Source organism: Phalacrocorax carbo, chromosome 21, assembly GCF_963921805.1.
Source record: "Phalacrocorax carbo chromosome 21, bPhaCar2.1, whole genome shotgun sequence".
Lineage (NCBI taxonomy): Eukaryota > Metazoa > Chordata > Aves > Suliformes > Phalacrocoracidae > Phalacrocorax > Phalacrocorax carbo.
The window spans coordinates 5,174,555-5,195,046 of NC_087533.1; the positions used below are offsets into that span (position 1 = coordinate 5,174,555).

At 49.4% G+C, this 20,492-nt stretch overlaps 1 protein-coding gene across 3 annotated transcripts in view; it reads right to left on the bottom strand.

The window, feature by feature from the left end:
• Positions 1-20,492, bottom strand: part of GRIK4 (glutamate ionotropic receptor kainate type subunit 4) — a 208,601-nt gene that overhangs the window by 24,419 nt on the left and 163,690 nt on the right. For all 3 annotated transcript variants that reach the window (XR_010375917.1, XM_064470856.1, XM_064470855.1), the window contains exons 9-12: positions 14,590-14,742; positions 13,097-13,201; positions 4,679-4,786; positions 3,438-3,641 (exon numbers count right to left, since the gene is read on the bottom strand). Coding sequence is in view for 2 of the 3 variants with exons in the window: in XM_064470856.1 (XP_064326926.1) it covers positions 3,438-3,641; positions 4,679-4,786; positions 13,097-13,201; positions 14,590-14,742 (570 nt within the window). In the remaining variant the exon portion in view is untranslated. The remainder of the gene's footprint in view (positions 1-3,437; positions 3,642-4,678; positions 4,787-13,096; positions 13,202-14,589; positions 14,743-20,492) is intronic.

Sequence of the window (20,492 nt, forward strand, 5' to 3'; positions counted from 1 at the left end):
CACCATCTCTTCTTAGCTCAGCTCTATTTTCTGGGGGCATTCCTGAGATGGGTAAATTCAGGAAGTGCTGCTGAGGGATCTCTCAGGCACAAGCCCGTCTCCTCAGGGAGGAGCAAGGGAGCCGAGCACCAACGGCTCACTGTGAGCTGATGTACAGGCGCTGAGCACAGCCACCACGGCACAACGCGACCAAGACAGCAAACACAGGCGTGGCAGAACAAGGAGAAAGCTGTCAGTTTGCCTTCAAAATACATTTGTTGGCTTGCATCAGACTATCAAACTCATTTCAGCTCAAGGACGTGCTGGAGAAAGAGAGAAAGGGAAGACCAACCATCAGGGACTTTGAGGGACTGTGCTGCAGTGGGAAGGAGCGTGATGTAATTCTTCCAGCCCTATCGTCCCTTAAGGTTCTGGTGCCAAAATATAGGAAACAGGAAGATTTGCTGTTTGCCCGTGTGTGCTCATGGCAGCTAGCACATGTGTACAGCGTCAGCCAAACTGCTGGAGACTGCAGTTGTCTGTGTGTGAGCCGGCAAGGCTAACAGGGGAAATCTGCCCCGGCCGGAGAGCAGCTTTAATCCCCTGCTCACTCAAGGAATGAGCAGGGTGTTCAGCCTCCCTGCCCTGCATGCACAGAGGGACCAATTAACTCGACATTTTCTGAGTTTGTGACATCTTTCAGTAAGGAATGGGCTTGAGTTTGTCCAAGTGATTTCTCCCAAGCCAAATCTCCATCGGCTGATCGCAAAGTCTACAGGTCTCCTGATCTGACGAGTCAGACTGCTGACCTAGACACAGGAGTCTCTACAGCTCTTCCACTAATCCCCCAAGCCACCCCAGTCCCCCTTTTCCTTAGCTCTTAATTAGTTTTATGAGCAGGTCGATAAGGTATGTGCTAGTGACTTTGGGTCAACAACTAATTTATGTTTATATAGCATCCTTCTCAATCATATCGTGGTGCACAATTAGCTGTAATAGAATTTTCAGCATCTAAAAATAAATCAATAGCTGGTTAATTTAGAAGCAATAAAATGAAACACTTTTCCCATATAGCCTATAGTCACTCTGAGGAGATTCAGTGCCACTGTGGGGGATTACAGAGAGAAAAAAAATACTGGAAAGGTATTACATGGAGCTGGATAGTTTTCTGCCCTTACTTTCTGACAGCTGAGCAGGGTAAAGGAGGAATTGGTTTCCTACAGTAATACAGCACTGCATGAAAAGACAGGTGTGGAGCTTTTATTTTGGGTAGGGTTTGGGCAGTTGTGACCTGTGTGACAGGTTTGGGTCCCAACTAAAGCCCTCTCTGTCCTAAAGGCTACATGGAGAGAAGTGCCCAAGGAATAAATCCCCTGAAAGAGGAACGCGCATGCCCAATATAGGATCTTTTGGCTCTTCTGCTTCAAGTGGTCCTGAAGTGGTATAGGGGATGAACAAGGGGCTGGAACCGAGGACAAACCCCCTTGGGGGCTGACTGTCAAGGAAGGAGAGGAACCCCTTGGGCTCTGAAATGACCTCAGAAAGCCATGTCCCAAGCAGCCCTGAATAAATACAACAGCCACATCTTCCCTGGCTGACCTGATCCAAAGTGCCAGTCACTGGGACTGATCAAAAACTTGCTGAAACCATTATAAAGACTTTAAAGGGCCTAGAAAGAACAAAGCAGAGAAAGCGTTTTATCTTCTCCAATTTTTGATTCAGCCTCACAGAAGCTTTGCCGGCTCTGCCCAGCTCAAGCAGAAGTAAAAATCCTCCTAAATAAAGCTCAAGCTGCAGAAAAAACAAATGGTTTCTATGTGAAGATAAAGTTAAAACACTTATCACTAAAGAAAAACAACCCTCCAGAAGGTCCCATTTAATGGAGAGGCACTGCCAAGGTTAGTAGGCCAAAAATTTGATGGCTGTTCCCTTCCTTTGTTTGCACAGATCACACGCTGCTCTCCATGCCTTCCTTCTTGCCTCCCAAAAGAAACGCTGCGGAACTGTAATTGTGTGTGTATATATATTCACAGAGAGAAAGAGATACGTATAAAACCTATGCCAATAGCCCAGAGCATTTGCAAACAACTGTACAGAAGGCTCTTTAGAAGAAGCAGACGGAGGTGGGATCTCAGCTGGCACCAAGAGCTACCGCTCCTCCAGGGAAGGGCAACCCAGGAGCCAGGGCACTAGTTCAGGAGGCAACTCCAGTCCGTGTCATGCCCTGTCCCTGACCTTCAGCAAGTCTTTTAGACCTTGAGTTGTCCCACCTGACTTTACACACAGTTGTGTGTGTCCTGCAATAGGTTGGACGAGCATCAGCCAGGTCCTCTTCACCATCGAGGGAAGCAGCAGACAGATACCAGTGGACATCATCTAGAGATGCTTGCTCATCTCCTGCAGCTGGGAGGAAGGCTCCAGCAGGAGCTCTGGAGCCACAGGGGACAGATTTGGACCCTTGCTCCTCCACTTTGCAGGAAGGACGTGCCACTGTTGTGAGGATAATGATGGGCTGGCTCAGGGGCTCTCACGCAGTGGTGCGGATTATCGTAAATACACCTCACTGCAGATTTGCCACCAGCTGAGAAACTCTTGATGGGTTCTCACAGGTGCTTTGGTAATAACGAGGCAGGGTAGAAACCAGTAAGCAAGGAAGCATTGGTTTAAATAATATCAGTCTCAACGTTAGCTTTGGCTAAGCCTATTTTATCAAGGATCTCAGAGCATTTCGTGAACTGTATTTAAGCTTCAGGATCCCTGGGGAAGAACTACCTTTAGCTGTGGAGGAAAACAAAGAGCAGGGAGGGGGGTACAGGCTGACTAGGCACACACAGAAGTGTTGTCAAACCCAGCAAAAGCATTCAGCTTTCAGTCTAGCTGCTGTGCAGCAACACTGCAAAGCAGAGCCATGAAAAGATCTTGAACCACGCACTTAAAGCAAACAAAAAATATTCCTCTCCAAAAACAATATTCAAAGTCAAGGAGCTGAAATGAATCTGCCAAAACTTTTCTGGGTAGAAATGTGATTCTTACTTTCTTTCCTCCCAGACAGTGTGGTTTTGTTCTTCAGCTTCTGCCAAACCCTGCCAGAGCCCGAATATTTTCCTGTTTCTAGTTTTCATTACCTTTTCCAGCAGGAGAAAAATAATCCATCCGGTATCCAGCTCTTACGCAGGGACCCCAGAGCCCAGGCCTCCCTTCCAACAAAGCCAGCCCCCATGAGAGAGCCTGGGGGCCCTAAATCCTGCTCTGACTACTTTGCATGGGGACACATCAACACAACAAATACATTTGCCATTGGGAGAACACATTAAAAGGATATCCTCTGGTCCAAGTCTCACAAATGGACTAAAACCCCCATCCATCCTTATGATCCTGGAGCACTTAATAAAGCATCAGGGTTTTTCATTGCCAGGTCCCACTAGAGCACGGTTAAAAAGAGCAGCTAATTCACTTACTCGAGCAATCAGCTCCCCGACCATCCCTGTCCACGTGCCATTTGCCTCTGGGACTCCATACACACCGTCGCCAACGAGGTGGATCTTATAGTTGAAACGCAGGATCTCTGCCAGCTCCTTCAGCATGTCCACACAGAATCCCTCATAGCGGTCATTGCCTTCCAGCTCCTGATGGTTCCACTTCAGCATTAAGTAAGGGTTTTCCTGCATTGAAACTGGGCAGCTGTCATTCCCATCTTAGCCGAGGCATCCCACCAGCATGGAGGCGAGCGCGGGGTGGAGAGGGCAGTGGGCTCCCTGGCAGCACTAGGATGGCAGAGGCTTGGATAAGGGGCACCCAAGCCAACTCCCCATCCCGATATATCCCTCTTGACCAGGGTGTAAGAGACACAGAAAGCTGGTTTGATCACTTGGAAACCCAAAGTGGTGTAAAGCTAGCAGAGCTGTTTCTACACTAGTGTTCATTGGCCCCTGCTGTGTCAGGGATGTGCTGGAGGTGCAGAAGATAAATCCCAGTTTAGGGTATAAAGCAGAGCTAAGGGATCATGCTTTGAGGGCTGTTTCCAACCAGCGTATGCCAGAGCAGCCCAGTGACTGCTCCGAATTATGGCAAGACACATAGATCCCAGGCTCTCGTGGCACATAGCCACTTCTCCAGTTTGTCCCCCTTTTCAAAAACTTTGTGGGACATGAGGAAATAGGGCCCAGAGTTCTTCAGGATTTTGAGTATCTTTAAGGAAGAAACAGAGGCACTGGAAGAAATTATGGGACAAGCAGCACCTGAAAGGGGAATTTGTTGAATAAGGACAGTGGTGCCTGTAGACATGAAGTCTTGGTTCATGAAAGTTGTACCCATCTTGGCCAATTTCAGTAATTTCAGGGGTAGAAGGGACAACTGTCCCTTCCAACCTACCAGCTGCATGCAAAACAAGAACATAATTCAGAGATGAATGTAAAATGGCAACTTATCCCCATCCCAGCCCTCTCCCCAGCTGCTTCTGAACTCATCAAATATCATTTCCATATGAAACATCAACTTGAGTTTAATTACACTGTCATGAATTGTCCTCAGTGCTCTAATTAGAGATTTGTTCGTCTGTTCTTTATGAAATCAGTGTGCGATGCTGCATGCTGGGGGCCGAGGGGGGTAGGAAGCAGGAGTAATACTCTAGCTGATTGACACCCCTGAGCACTGGGCTGGCAAAGAGGTAATGGGAACTGTAGGTGACCCCCTCACTTACCAGGATGGTGGTGACGATGAGCGTGGTGTTGAAGAGACTGTCTGATATGTTGGAGGAGAAGATCCTGTTGTCCATGCTGAGTCCTTCAGAAACGTGCCAGTGGCCGATCTGGAGAGAAAAACAGCACAATAAGGGAACTTACAGGGCAAATTACTGTACGCACCCGCCATATGGCTCCAGTGACTGACAACCGTCGAGCTGGCCCTGGAAGAGGTGTTTATGAATGCTCCATTACCTTTACAATGCACCCCTTCGATGGGCTGCCAGAGAGATTAACCCACTGGTGCACAGCACCGGCACACCCCATCTCACACGACAATGCCAAAAACCTGTCCCTGCTCGTGGCAGGCGCTGCCTTCCCATGCGTCCCCCCTGCAGCCACAACAAAGTCCCGCACCACGAGAAAGCGTGCAGTGGGCAGCTACCTGGGGCTTGCAGCAGCCCAGCAGCCTTCTGCCTTGTCCCCAGATGCCGCCAAGATGGGTCCATCTTACCCAGCAGCCCCCACGCAGCCAAACCTGCAAGCTTGTCCCACAGCAGTGCAGCACGGCTGGGAGCCTCTGCTGTCCCTCACACTAAGGCATGGCAGCTCGGTCGCGTCCGCAGGACAAAGACTTGGTCGTCACTCCCAGCTTGGTGCATTTTGGCTGACCCCTTAACCTCCTCAGTTCTAACCTTAACCTTCTCAGTTATAAGTCAGCTTATAAAGGGGACAGGGCACAGAGGCACTTCACGGGAGGCTGCCGGAAAGGCAACACTATAGCTGGGGCTTGGCTCAGCTGCACCATCCCGCAGTGAGACCCAAGCACCAGCACGCACTGCAGGGTTGACGACGCTGAGCTCTTCACACAGGCACCGTGTGTTACAGACACAGCTCGGAAGAACTTCACTAAGTGCTTAAGTCTCATGATTTCAGAGTGAAAGCCCAGAAATGGGGAGACGGGGTTCCTGCCTCCAACTCCTGTACTGCCTTACATTGTCTCTGCAACTTTGGACAAAGGTTTTATCTGCCTGAAAGCATCCTGCTGTCCTCCTGTGAGCATCACCGTCATTAGCTGAAGGCTGGTATAGGCAACTGTGAGTTCCTCACAGGGAAAAGCCACTTCACAGACACTATCACAGCATCACAGCTTCCCTTGCAGTCACTAGAGCAGCAGCACTGACGTGTGGCAGATGCCTTCCAGCCCTGACCAGCAGCTCCACCTTGGCAGCAGGTGGTGAAATGAAGCCACGTTCTCAGCAGTGCTGCACCATGACTCATCTCCTCTATCTGCTATAATGGATGGCAACTACTATGATTAAGTACCTCCAAACCCTTTGATTCAGGCTCATCACACCCAACAGCTCCATGGGCAGCCTAATTCACCCATCCAAGCATCAGTGTCACTGCAGCAAACCTAATTCCCACCACCAGTGGTGGGGACCAGTCCCCCAGCGCTTGGGAGGACATTGTGACTCAGCTGTGATGCAATGCTGGTTCTGCCTTCAGCCAGGGGGAGGAATATTCAACAAAACCTAATTTTAACTTCAAGAGCCTAATCTCCCTCCCTCAGAGCTCTGGGCAGGGAGATCAGCACCTCCAGCAGCTCGTTCAGAGCGTGCAAATTAGGCTTTTGCTCTCTTATGTTCCCTAAAAGAGTTTCTGTTTTTTCTCATGGATAGACCAGCAGCTGGGGAAGGCCAGCTCCCTCCGAGACCCCTTCTCTCTCCTTTTTCTCCTGCAAAGACTCTCTGCCCGTCAGGTCCTCTGCATGCTGAATTGCTGGCCACAGCCTAAGTCCTCTGACACCACTGAAGCAAGCTGCCGAGACCCTAAGAGGTAGTGGGTCACCCCAACCTGCAGGGGTGTCTCCATAGCTCCTCCATAGCCATGGTGCCAGAGCAAATCTCTTCCCGGTTCCCTCGCACTGACGTGAGCCGTCTCGGGCACTGTTGGTCTAAGGCAGGTTATCCTTTTGCTGTGCCACAGCTGTCAGGGTGGTAGGAACAAATTGATTTCTCTTCCATCAAACAGTAATCTTACGTTCAAAGAGGTGGGTGGAAGGTGATGCAGCGCTACGGGCCAGGCGGGTGCACCGCTACAGAAATGAATGGGAGGCATGCTGATTTACACCACCCCAGGACTGACTCCATGCACTCAGTCGCTTTTCTTGGCAGTGCTTTCCCTCTGGCATGACTGATGGCTCGAGGACTTCAGAGTCACTTCCCAGCTCGTGCGTCTGAGTCCAACGCAACCTGAAACTGCAGCTATGCTGCTACGCTGTCGGCAGACTGAATCGCTCTGGACATTGAGGGAAGGGCCAAGTCCTTTCTTCTCCTGGCTGTCGGTGCAAATCCAGCCCAAGCAACTGACAAGCCATTACAAAAGTGGCCATCTGTGAGGAGTCACAAATCCAGTCTCCTCACTGCTAGGCACAAGGAGCAGGGGGAAGTGCAAACAGGACAGCTCACATTCGACGGCTTTGCAGAAGAAAAGCAGGCAGGGAAAGCAAAGGACAGTCGTGTGCATGTCTGCTTTCCTCCCGGGCTGGCGTTGAGGCACCAGGATGCAGCAGCGCAGGCAGAGCCAGCTGAGTCCCTGGGGGAGCTTGTTTACTCTGCAGATAACACAACAGAGATTATTCCTCCGAGCTGTCAGCCCAGTCCCTTCTCCAACATTAACAGCGCTCTGCTAAGAGCACCTGTCATGGAAAGGACCTCTGCATGTGTTGGAAGTGTTAACTCTTGCAGGCTCCCCACCAACAGGAGAGGCACTGGGGGGTTATTAGCCTCACCTGACAGAGGGGGAGATGGAGGAACAGTGATGGTGCGTTGGAGCAGGCTGGGAGCAGATCCTGGCCATCCTATTCTCTTGACAGCTTGTTGTGGCTTAACTACCATCAAGCTCGTAGCATCACGGTGACACTGTAGTACAGCACTCATCGCTGGGAACAACAGTCCCAAACTGGGACATTTACCATGTACTTCATGCACAGGGAGTCCTTGAAGCACAGCTTTAACTGGCCTGGGCAGGGTCTGCATCGGTGTGACAGGATGGATTTATCCCAGCTGTATTCCTCAACTCTGCACAAAGGTGCTTGTCTCTTGCTGTGATAGCTAAACAACAGACCCTCTGCAGCAATTGCCTCTCTGAGCAAGTGATCAGTCATAAACATTGCCTAATTTTTTTTCTCCCAGATTAGTGACAGATTAACTTTAATTTTAACAGCCCTCACTGTTCTCAAATTTGTCCCTCCCCTGCTGGCATACTGAGACTAATTGAATGCCTCCTCCTCTAACAGCACAGTGGGTTTGACCTTGCTTTTAACACAGCACCAAAGCCAAACACTCCCATGTGCCAGGGTACTTCCACCCCATCCTGCTCATTCCAGCTCACCACTGTCCCCCTCGCACTAAAGCCACTAATGGACTCCTCACGCTGTCTGTTCTTTCTGAAGTGTAATGTGTCAGATGTCTGGGATCCTCAGATCTCTCCCTCTCTTGCAAGATGGATGTCAAGGTGATTTTAATCATCTCTATCTATGTATAAAGAGCCTCTGAAAAACAGAAAACATTCATCCGCAAAATGTATTAGAAAACAATCAAATGCTCTACACAGACATGGATAAGACGATCCTGTTGTTAAGGTTCTGGACTAGGACTTAAGAGTTTTTAGGACTCAGGATTTTTTAGTAGCAGATATGATTGGCCTGTATAAATACACCAGGTGGAGGAGGTCCATAGAAAAGAGGTAGAACAGCTTTTGAAGCTAAAACGATAGTGTTGGCACAAAAATAAATAGATATAAGCCATCCAGAAATAAGCAGGCTGAAAATTAAAAGAGGGTTTATAACGATCAGAGGAACTGAAGTGACGGCATACCTTTCCCAGAAGAGCAGCAAGGGCAACACAACCACCTGCTTGCAAGCTGGAGCTCAATACCTTTGCAAGAAGGATTGTACGCCCTCGTGGCAGGTGACAGCCGACAGCCGGTGGCCTGGATGGAGAAAGTTCCCTCTGCATCCTCATGCTGTGCGGTCCCACTGCAGACCCCCAGGGTGTCACCTCTGCACCTCTCTGCACTCAGCGCCTCTGCCTCCGCCATAGGGAGAGCCAGCCCCTCTCTGCCCGTCCTGCCTGCAATGCCTGCAAGCGTCCTGCGGCAAGAGGTCTGGTTTGTTGTTATATGTCCTTGTCATAGGCAGGGAGCAAGCACACAGTCTCAGTCTAAAGAGCCCCAAGCCTGGACTAAGCAAGGAAGTGCCATTGCTCATGACGCTGCCCCATCCCCACGGGCAGGCAAGGTCCCTCAAATTAGCTGCTCTGCAAAAGGCGTTATTTAGATCGGTGACACTTAAAGATTTCCCGTCTCCGTAGAAAACCACCAGCGGCTAACGTGACGCAAGTGGGGCATTCCCAGTTTGCTCCTTCAATCCTCCAGCTTCTCTGTTCAGACGCAGCCATGTTGACAATGCCTAGGCTTTCAAGCTCCTTGTGGTGTGAGATGGCAATCTTGCTGCTGATGCTAATGATTTTAATGACGTCTTTTGCTCAGTGCCCTGCGGGCCTGAGTGGCAGCTGATGGCAGGGAGAGATGACATGGCAAGACCTCTCCATAAGCTTCAGAGGCACCACAGGTACTTACCACCCCCGCTCCCCAGCTAAAAATTAAGGTAAAGCCAGCCCTGAATATGGGTCTCTTAAAACAGTCAGGAGACTGCCACTGCAACAAACCCAGATACCTTCTGGGCTCTAGTTAGCAAGTACTGTCCTACAGATTGCATTCATCACCTCACCTTCCTCCATGTCCCCAGGAAAAGGAAGGCATACAAAATGCTATCTGATCTCGTCAAGTTTGGAGAGCCTTGTCAGCACTAACGGGAGAGACTGCCAGAAGGAAACACAATTAAGGAGGTACTTGGTACATGGTGCCTTCGTTGGCCCAAAGGGGAGGGAAGTCAGGGGCATCTGGGGAGGGAAACGGAATAAAACAAACAACAAGAAAAGCCCTCAAAGGACCTCCGCAGGTCTGCCACGTGGTTGGCACTCCTGAAGGATGTTACTGCGAGACTGATGCTGGCAAGGCAAGCAGGCAAAAGCTTCCTCCATGGAAGTTAGCATGGGACACAGAGAGCACCAACTATTAAAACCTGTAAAACCACGAGACACGCACACACCCACCCAAGGCCACGCAGCACCCATGACCCCCTTCCTCCCCACATGTCCCCTTCAGAGAGCGTGACTGGCACCTGGCTTTGCCCAGGCAGGACCTGATGGTGGCGCGCACTGAGTTCGGCGGGTCCTGGGGGGCAAGAGACGTTCAGCTCTTTGCAGGACCTGTCCCTGAACTCTTGCAGGGATAACAGCTAAAGAGGACAAGGCCCGCTGAGACTGATTAGCTGCTTCTAAGTTAAAAAGGTTTGATGTGGCAGGGATTGTGGAGGGTCTCAGAGCTATCAGCTGGTAACTCATCTGTACCTCATCAACATACCAATTAGGCACATGCCTCCCCGCCACTTCCACGGCTCTGCCTCAGGACACCACCAGAGCCTTTAGCTAAACGGTGACTAATCGGCTGTACCGAGGACTGGGCAAGAGCAAGGGGTCACAGGTAGAGCTGGGAACAACGTGCCCACAGCAGGGCTCCAGCCATGACAGCAGCTTCCCCTGCCTCTCCTCTGCACACCTGCCTTCCCGGGGGCTGTATCAATCACAGCCCTTCTTCGTTCCTTTCTCCTGTTAAGCTGCCAAACCTTCGCTCTTGGTTTACTGCAAATCGCTACCCTGAAAACGGAGGAGTGTGCTGCGATGTTTTTTAAAGGGGCAAAGAAAGGGAAAAAATAAAAAGATGACATTTGCAAACTCAGTCCTTGTCAGATCTATGGATCACCAACACATTAATGAGTCTGTGCTTTATCGCACGTCCTATGAACACAGAGCAGCTCTCATATGGCTGGGGAAAAATTTCCACTAGTTAAGCTAAATCAGGAAAAGACATGTTTGGTGCGTTACATAAACGTATTAAAAATTGGATGTCAAAAAGCCCTGTTTCTCCTTGCCCAAAAGCAACAGCAAGTTAGAAAATCTAAGTGTCTCTAATTTGTTTGCTGGCTGGATCGGCTTCCAAATTTCGTGAATTCTCTGTCAAAGCTGATGAGCTGAAGTCCCAGTGGCTTTGATGGAAGAAGAGAGGTGGGGGGAGAGAAAGAGAGAGAGGGAAAGAGAGAAAGAGAGAAATGGGCAGAGAGTGGGAGCCTGATTACAAGTAAGGAGGGAATAGGAGTGTTGCAAACAAGAGCCTCAGCAAATGAGCTAATATAACCCTGGGGAATAAGATTCCAGAATGTGAATGTCTGTTTCTTACCCCAACCCCTCACAGTGGGTTTAATTAAATGATTTCTAACGATTTGGTCATTTTTATCACAAGAAGCTGGGTTGGCAAGAAGAAAATAATGATCTGTGGCAGAGCAGAGTGGCCTTTGGTTTCCCTCTGCAGTGACTAAGAGGGGTGGGCAGGCCCAGGCAGGACCCTGTCCAGGTTTCACAGCTCTGTCCAGGGATGCCTTTCCCAGCTGGGCACATCACGACAAACTCTTGCAGCCTGTGAGGGGCCCTAACACCCCTCTGGGCATTGCTCAGGAGGCAAGAGCCCTGAGAGGGACCTGCCCGAGAAGGGGACAGCAGATGGCACAAAGGCTGCCACAGGCATAAGGACCACTTTTATGAAGACTAACTCCTCTCTGGTGGGTTTCTGACAGGAGAGGGCTTGCAGCCACCACAGGCTCTCAGCAGGCAGCTGTGCACACCAAGGGACTGTCCTGTCCTTCCAGCACCTTGTTACTGGGACTGGAATTGATTTATCATCACTGCTCTCTGATGGGAAATTTGAAAAGCTTAGTCCCAGTGCAGATTTCCTGGGTACCTCTGAAACATTAAGCTGCTTATTTACCGAGCTGTTGCATGCAACAGGTCAAGAAAGGTTTTCTCCTGTCAGACCAGGTTTGTGGAAAAGAGCTAAGACTTTTGTCTCGGGGCAGATTATGCTGCAGTCAGAGCTCTCTGCAGAGCACTACTCCAAGAGGACCTGTGCATTTAATGTGAGCTCCCTGCCACATTTAAACACATCAAAACCATAGATGTTGTAGTGCGGTTTATGGCATTTACTTCCTTTGCTCCAGCTGAATGCATGCTCTTATTAATGCAGATGGGCTTGGATCTGTCATTTTTGCTCAGAGTATGATGGGTTTGGGAAATGATTAAAAGGGCATTGGTGCTGAGAGAAATCTTACTGTGGGGAAAATGCCATCCTGATCCCTCGCTCACTCAGCTAAAGGCAGCATCAAAGCTGAGCTGTCACTTGGCAGGTAAGAACTGGCAGGCAAAATCCTTGCCGAGGCTAAAATTCACTGCTGCCGGACCAGGAGAGATTTCCTAATGCCAAAACGCTCTGTCCGTGTGGGGTAAGATACAGTAGCTTTTGTTCTCTCCCTGCGTCTAGGAGAAGTGGCAATCTCCAAGAAAAGGGCAGGTATGGAGCTGTCAGCAGGGAGGTAAGAGATGAAAACCCTTTTTCTGGGATTTCCATTTTTTTCCTGAAGGAGATTTGGATTTACCAGTAAAACCCTAATTCCTGGGGCTTGTATCATGTAACCTCAATATCTTGATATCTGTGGCCCCACACAGTTACCCTTAACCTTAGCTGATGCCAGAAAACACCCCTTGGACAGAAAGAGAGAAACAAGCAGGAAAAGGACCAAAGCTGTGAGGAATCTACAAACACTGAGACGAAAAGCAAATGAGAGTCTGAGCTCAGCAAACCTGTTACAGAGGAACACACACCGTAAACTGAGAGGTAAATGGTCTTGCACTTCCTCCTGCACGCCAGGCTGGGGAGAGACGGTGGGGAGCTCCTGACATGGGATTTCTCCTTACTTTCCCTTCCAGAAGCAGTTGTTTGGAGAGGTTCATAGTACCCTTCTTGCCCATTTCATGGGAAATTCTCCCATTTCCCCCCATCCAAATAGTTTTGATTACATGTGTCTCTACAAGCTTAAGAACAAAATTGTCTTGAGCGTGAGCTGATATCTAGCACACACTTCATACCCTGCATTATCTCCTGTACAGGAGCGTTATTGTGACAGGACAGATATTGGCTCAAGCATCACCACCTCAGGGGCCTGATACATTAAGATAAATATAAATTATCTCGAGACACCTTCTTGATGAAGTAAAGCACAGTGTGCTTGCCAACCCAGGCCCAGCGAGAGGTACCGCGATGTCTACGTTGTGCTTGTGGCTTGCTGAACACCTTCTCTTGCAAAGGGGGATGTCCGCAGCCTCCTCTGGCCCCCGCAGCAGCAGCAGCCCGAGCCCAGCGCTGCCCGGGCTGTCGCAGACCATCCCCAGGCACTGTCCCCCGGGCAGAGTGGCCGCTCTCACCTGCCGGAAGCCGTTCCGCGTGTGCTGCAGGATTTTCAGGGCATAGTTGGATCGCTGACCTTTGCTGTTGAATTCAATGTGGCCGGTGAGACCTTCCAATTCTACCTGTCCAAGAGAGAATGAGTTACAGCGCCCATCGAGGCAGTTCACCCCACCACCTGCAGCAGAGCCGGGGGTGGTGGCTGCTTGTCCCGCACAGCGGGCATCCACCCTCCCAGCAGCAGCTGCAATGCAATCCTCATGCCTCAATCCTAACTGCTTTCAGAGTCTGGCTAGGGTAGCACAATCCTCATGCCTCAATCCTAACTGCTTTCGGAGTCTGGCTAGGGTAGCACAATCCTCATGCCTCAATCCTAACTGCTTTCGGAGTCTGGCTAGGGTAGCACAATCCTCGTGTCTCAATCCTAACTGCTTTCGGAGTCTGGCTAGGGTAGCACTGAGAAACATGGAGAGAAGCAGGAGAATCAGGAGCCTGAGGTGCAGGGCTCCCCAGATTTCTTCGCACCAGCTGCTTTGGAACAGCCCCCTCTGCAGCTCCTCACCACCTCCCTCCATCCTAAGGCTAACACAGCACTGCTCTGTGCCAGGCACGAGCTCTTCACCGTGTCGCACCAAATCACTAGCTGGGGATTCCTCTACAAACCATTACATGCCGTTTCACTGCACCAGGCCAGCATTTAACACAGGAGCATGTTGCAACGGAGCCAGGATGAGTGTCTAGCCTCACTGCGCAGATTAACCGTTTCCCACTTGCTGCTGCAGCACCTCTTCAGCAACAAGGGCAAGCTACAGCCCCTCCTAGTAGCAGAGCCAAGGGCAGCTGAAGAGTTTCGCTGTCTCTGACTACGGGTGAAATTTAAAGCAGTGTTCACATGCATGGACCAAAGTGGCACAAGGTTCAGGTTCAGCTGAGCCTTCCTTTGGGGGAGGAATCTCATGATACTTCAGTTGCACCTCAGATTCAGAAAATATGCTTCTTCTGCAGATCAAGCTCAGCTGTCAGGAATCACATTGACAAGCTCCATTTCACAAGGCTGAGATTTCAGGATCTATTCTTGTGTCAGAACTAGGCTTGCTCAGTTCCAGCAACCACACTTTTGGGTTCAAAGAAGCCCAAACCCCTTCACAGGGAAACTCGCCTCTTGCCACTGAGCTCTAAGCAATTGTATTGCATGACCTCATATCAACTCACATTCACTCAAAACAGAGCTCAAATCACTTCAAAACAGTCATACTTAAAAAAAAAGCCCAAGTCATTGAATTCCAGTTTTTCTGCAGCAAAGCCTGAAAAATGGAGAGTTTCATGTCGTTCCAAGGCCAGAGACAAACCAGCCCTCAGATCTCCTCTCTTTTCATTCCCAGTGCTACCTTCAAACAGACAGGCACTGTGCTTGAGAACTGTGCCAGCACCAGCATGTACATACACGTCTCTTGCTTCTGGCAGTGACAAGCACTAGCTTCTAACAGACCAGCAAACTTCAGTCCCTTCTCACCATTCTCAGATAGTTCATCAGGCTGGTGCCGTGCTGCCAGATCTGGGCGGACCCACAGGACAGGGGCTTCACACCAATCTCCTGGCTCCGGTTCAACTCCTGCACAGCAGTCACCACAGCATAGACAGCATCAAACAACAGGGCGGAAGAGAGCTGTGGGAAAAAGGAAGAAAAAAATTGAGATGGGAAGAGAAAAATCGAGCCTCCCGCTGCACCTTCTGGACCTTGCAGCAAGCAGAGGAGCGCTCTATCCACAACCTCAGTGGGGATCACAAAGGAGCAAAATCCTTGGCCACCTCTGTGCAGACAGCAAGCCCTGCTTGCCTACCGTTCTGCTCCAGCAACACCCTGCAGCCCGTCTGCACCCATCCGAGGACAGGGAGAAAAAAGCAATGGTATCCCTGAACTGCTGTGCCTGTGCAAGCATCACTGGGACATTCCTTTGCCAGCCCTAGTCCCACTCCCAGCTTGTTACATGTCTCATCCTCCTCTTGCTTGCTTCCTGACCCTTTATGTCTCTGCTTGCTTGTTCCTCAGGGTTTCTAACCCTTTCTAATCAAGCTGTGGTTTTTTGGTCCTTTGGTGACCCCTGATTAATCTCTTGGCCAAGGGGAACACTCCTGAGAGCATCAGGTTTGTAGGCGGCCGGGCAGAATAAAGACCCTGTGCCTGCACCCACAGAAGGAAAAATAACTGCGTTGCTTCAGCCTTCACTAGGCACCAGAGTGTCCTTCTTCAGCCATTGCTATGAAAGGCAGATCCACAAGAAATGAGGTTTTGCTAGGTCTGTGTCTCAAACAACTAAGTCTTGGCTTTCAGAGCCCACAGAGACCATCCAAGCCCTTTGCTACAGCATCCAGTTTCCTGCTGGGTGTTATCTGCTCTGTAATGGCATTGCTGAAGCAATGTCCAGAATCACAGAGCTCATCCCCTCTCCTCCTCATCTTTGCTTTGTTTGCCTTTAATCAGATTTCCTTGTCCATCAAGCCTCACAAACTCTGTTTTTCACCCATGCGCAACCATTTTGATGTTCTTGATCTAGTTCATAATCAGCCATTTGCTCTCTCATGCTCACTGTTGTGACTAAGATTTCACTTTTAATTATTGTCACCTCCCAACTCTGCTGGAATTAAAGCTGATGCAGCTCATTACTATCAAGGCTACATTTTCCTCATGGCTACTTCCGAGAGCATCCTCTTCCCATTCCAGCTCCCAGCAACAGGTTCAGTCTCTAGCCCAGGGTTCCTTCCCCCACCTTACCCTCTTTGTGACTTAGGGCACTTCAGCAGTATCCACATCCCCCATTCTTCCCAAAGCCTGATTAGGTTTATTCACTTCTGCCAGTGGCCCTGCAGGGACCCTCTCACCCAGTTCAATCATCCCAACGAACCTTTGGCTTCAACTGCATTACTAATTGGAACAGAGTGAGCCAGACTTAACCCTGCTTGATCTTACTCAGATCAGTGGTAAGACCTCATTGACCACAATGGCCTGGGATTAGGCAGCTAACAAGGGCCGCGAAACCTTAAAATGTACAAGCCAGCGGGGGTTAAAAGGCACGATTCCAGCCTAATGCTAGCAAAACCCCAAACACCAGTCTAATGGCACCAGTAACCCCTCACTTTCTCAACCACGGTACAGACTCACATTTGCTCTGTTGCATTCCTCCTGCACGTACCTGTTTAATCCATCTTATACAAACAGCATCCAGGGACTTTCCAGTGAGCACCAGGCAGCCTAACTGGCACCGGTCAGTCTTGCATCTGACCCTTCTCCCATGCAACAGGCAGCACCTTTGGCCATATATGCAGAGAGCGTTCTGCTAATAATAAGAATTGACAGGCTCCAGAGCTATGAAGTTTTATTACAGCTATTTTGCAGGAGGTAAACTGCACCACTGGAGGAGCTGAGCAGCCTGAGGCCACAAGGAATTGCTGGCAGAGTGGGAACAGAAATTGGGCATCCTATTTCCTATTGTGCCTCAGCTATGAGACACCAGAGTTCCCCTTGCAAACAGCAGCAAGCCTCTCTCCTGCACTTTTTCCCTGCTGTTCAGGGGTAAATCTGCTACAGTTTTTTGCTTAGTATTCACATCTGACCTAAACATTTGCTTCCTGGGAAACGTTTTCCAGAGTTTCTTAAAAGGAGCTGATATATCCTTCTCGCTAGCTTTCTATTTTACCTTCAATACAAGTTTCTTTCGTAATAGGACCTCTCCAGCCTGTCCTGTCATCGACCCCTGTTCATGAAGCTCTTTAGCATAAACCTAATTTTAACTGTGAGCCGAATTCCATTCAGGTTACAGGATGCCATACACAATTAGCAATTGCTTTCCTGAATCAGGAACCATATTAATACCAGTTGGCCAAATGAAAACGTTATGAGAGCAAATGCAATCCCTGTGACCCCAAAGCTTCACCATCTCATTCCAAATCAGAATACTGGCCCAGCATTTGTAATTGTCTCCTGTTGGGTTTTCATTTCCATTATCCCTGAGCAGTTAATGATCTCTTATTAGCTGGTGAGCAAGAGACTTGTAGATCTTAGTGAGGCATTTGACATTATTGATTGGAATATTTTACTCCTTAGCCTCGAACAATTTATTAGGATTTCTGTCAGCCCCCTTAAGGTTTCAAGGAAATTATGGATTGGGTAGGGGGTTGTGAAGCACAGGATCAAGTCCTCCTGGTAGGGAATGGGAGTCCCTCCCATACTCTCAACACACCTCTTTCCTTTTAGAAAAAAAAAAACCAAACACACAGCTTTCCTCAGAAGCACTGCATTTCCATTCCTGATCCTGCTTATCATTTATGCCAGGCATTTGGCTGCCCCACTGGGCTCAAAATCAGGCTCATGTGCCAGCCTCACACTTTTGTGGGCCATGGAGCATGGCACCTGGACACATGGGAGCCTGGCAACACAGCCATCTGCAAGTGAACAGAGCCATGTCCCTCCTTTTAAACACCTACCTTGACTCCTCCTTCAATATCTCTTGAGCGGCCACCAGGACTCAGACCTAGGGAGGTTCATGGCCTCTGCTTCTCTGGTACCAAAATCCTCCAAGGCACTCCCCATCTTCCTGTGGTCGCTGGTGTGGGATTGCCCTGCTCCACCATTACCTGCAACGCCCTGCCAGCAGCGCTGCTGCCCTCCCGTGTGTCTGTCACCTCACCCCAATGGAGCATTTGCTCTGCTGCCCTACGCCACCTACCCAGTGGCCATCTCCCTCTGCCACTCTTCACTCGGTAACGCTAATAAATCATCTTCAACACAGCAAGGTAATTTGGGATGCAGGCTCTGTGGAGGAAAGCATTCACAATTACGTAGCACTGGAGTGCAGCAGCCCTTTTGGTCTTCCTCGGTCTCTCTGGCTTTTGGAGGTAGGCAAGTGTCTTCTCACAAGGTTAACTGGTGGGGTTAATGCAACTCACTGCTTCCACTTATCTCCTGCAGCCCAGAAAGTGCAGATGAGCACTGGGTCGATTTCGCACATCCACGCAGGATGTGCTTTCCTGCAGGCTCACATAAGTTACTGGTGCAGTAAGTGAAGCTGCTTGACTTTGCACTGGAACAGATGCAGAGCAGTGACATGGTCTCTCGTGCCTTGGGGCCATAACCTTCAGCAGAGGAGTGGAGAGAGAGCTGGAGGCAGCACCTTTTTAACTTCTTCTAGGCAGATTCAGCAAGGAGGATCTGTCACTGCTCTTGTGTATATCGCCTCAACTTTCTTCATGTTGCCTATAAAATCTCTCACTGCTTTTATGTTCTTATTTTAAACCACAGCTTTGTCACTCTGTCACAAAAAGCCAATTTGCCTGTTAACAAATTGATTCTCCTCCTTGCATGCATCGTCTGATTTGTGCAGATCCCTGTTGGTTCTGTACCGTCTCTGCAATGTAAGAGCTCCATGACAGGCTGCACGTGAAAACTTGGTAAGCCTTACAGTGGCCCTCCACTCGCAGGTTCACGGGTCTCGGGGGGGACTTCCCTCTATCCCTAAAGACTAGTTCTTGGCAATGAAAGTTGCTGATAAGAACTGCCTCATCAGACCAAGGCTCCAGCAAAGGGAGCAGATGGTGGGCTGGGCAGATGTGCTCGCTGCTCTGTTCCCCTCGGCATGCCTGTCAGCTGCACAAGGAGAGGCTGTACTCGAGAACTAAGGAGGTGTTACAGGGTGCAACTGTGATACAAAGCCCTGGGAACAACTCACCAGCTAGAAAGGATCAAGAAACAGATCTCCAGCCCTTGCGCACATCAGCTGGCAGGACCATTCCCACCAGTGTCTTTAAGGCAACTAATGTTATCTGATGCCCTGTGCCTTGCGGGCAGGGGTGGTGCCCGAGCTCTACCTCGGTACACGACAGCTGCTTGCTGGATGCAAGCACACCTTCCTCCCAACACCAGATCTACCCCTCTAGAAACTAACAGCAGGCTAAGCATAGTTGACGGGAAGATCCCGCTTTATTTTTTATTTACAAAAATCTTCTACATAAAAGCCGTGTTTAAAGGTAAACTGATCTCCAGGGAAATATGAACAGATATGGCTAGTCTGGGTTTTGCCATGTGTTTTTTTTTTCTTCCTGAAACATTATCATCTGTATCTTTGCCCCCAAACATAACACAGAGAATTAAAACCATTAAAATCCTGTGAAATAGACTTTACAATCTGGATTTTATTCAATGACATAAACACTTAATTACAAACATCTGTTTTAGCCTAAATTCTAATTACCTAATCTAGCCATCTGTAATTTGAATGATTTTCTCTGATTTCCTTTCTTTGCAATGTGATTAATGAGAATGGCATTAGAGCAAGCAGCTTCCTCCTCCTTCCTCAGATGCTTTCCCAGCTCTAGCAAGAAAGCCCTGGGACTTTTCTGCTCACAGGAAACCTCCCTCCTGTCACTTCCAGCTGTTGAGCTTCCTTTTATCTTCTTAGTATGAGCTATCCCATGAGATTTCTGTTTCCCAGGACTAAAAGAGGAAGTTCTTACACAGAGAGATGCTCTCTGGGAGATGAGACCTGCCAGATTTCCAACGGCAGAGACGACGCATGGCAAAACAGTACTGGATTTCCCTTGCAGACACAGAAGAGGAAACACATGCCCTGCCTGGGAATATTTCACTTCACCGCTGCTCTGTATCTTCATGACCCAGGGCAAGGCGCTTTTCTTATCACCTGGGACATGGCATACTGGCGATGAGAACCTTGCTACGAACATAGAGTGAACCTTCACATCATCAGAAAGAAATAATCTTTAGTTTAAGACTCTACACTAGGGTTTGGGAGAACTGAATCCATTTTCCAGTCGTGCTGTAGATTCCCTGACGCTGATATAACAGGAAAAGTCGCTTCCCTTCCATGCCTCAATTCCGATTTGTACACCAAGAATAACAGTTCCTCCTCAGCAGCTGACCACCACCTAGCACACAGGGAGCTACCCAGCACAGCCAAGAGCAGCCACAGAGCAGGTGCCTGGGAAGCCATCGCAGCCCCGAGGAGGGACCCCTAATGACAGCAGGGCTGGAGCAGCTTAGATGAGGGCGATGCAGCGTGGCTGAGCACCCTCCCTCTAGACAGGGCCTCAGGAGGAAGACCGTTGTATGGCTGATTGCGCTTTATGAATGGATGGATGAAAGAAGCATCCAGCTGGCTTAATATTACACTGATGGGTGATGTAGGCTCAGGCTCACAAACCAAACAGCTCCATTCAGCCCTGAACTCCTCCACTCTTTCAAAAAAAAGGTTGCAATGGGGCATACTCCTGCATCCTTTCACCTACATATTTTGCTGGTTGTTAAGACAACACAGGGTAAGAAGCACAACGAGATCGCTTATTTCCCCATCACACCTGCAACAGTCCTGTTCTTACTGTGTCCTGTTAGTACAAATAGAAGAACAT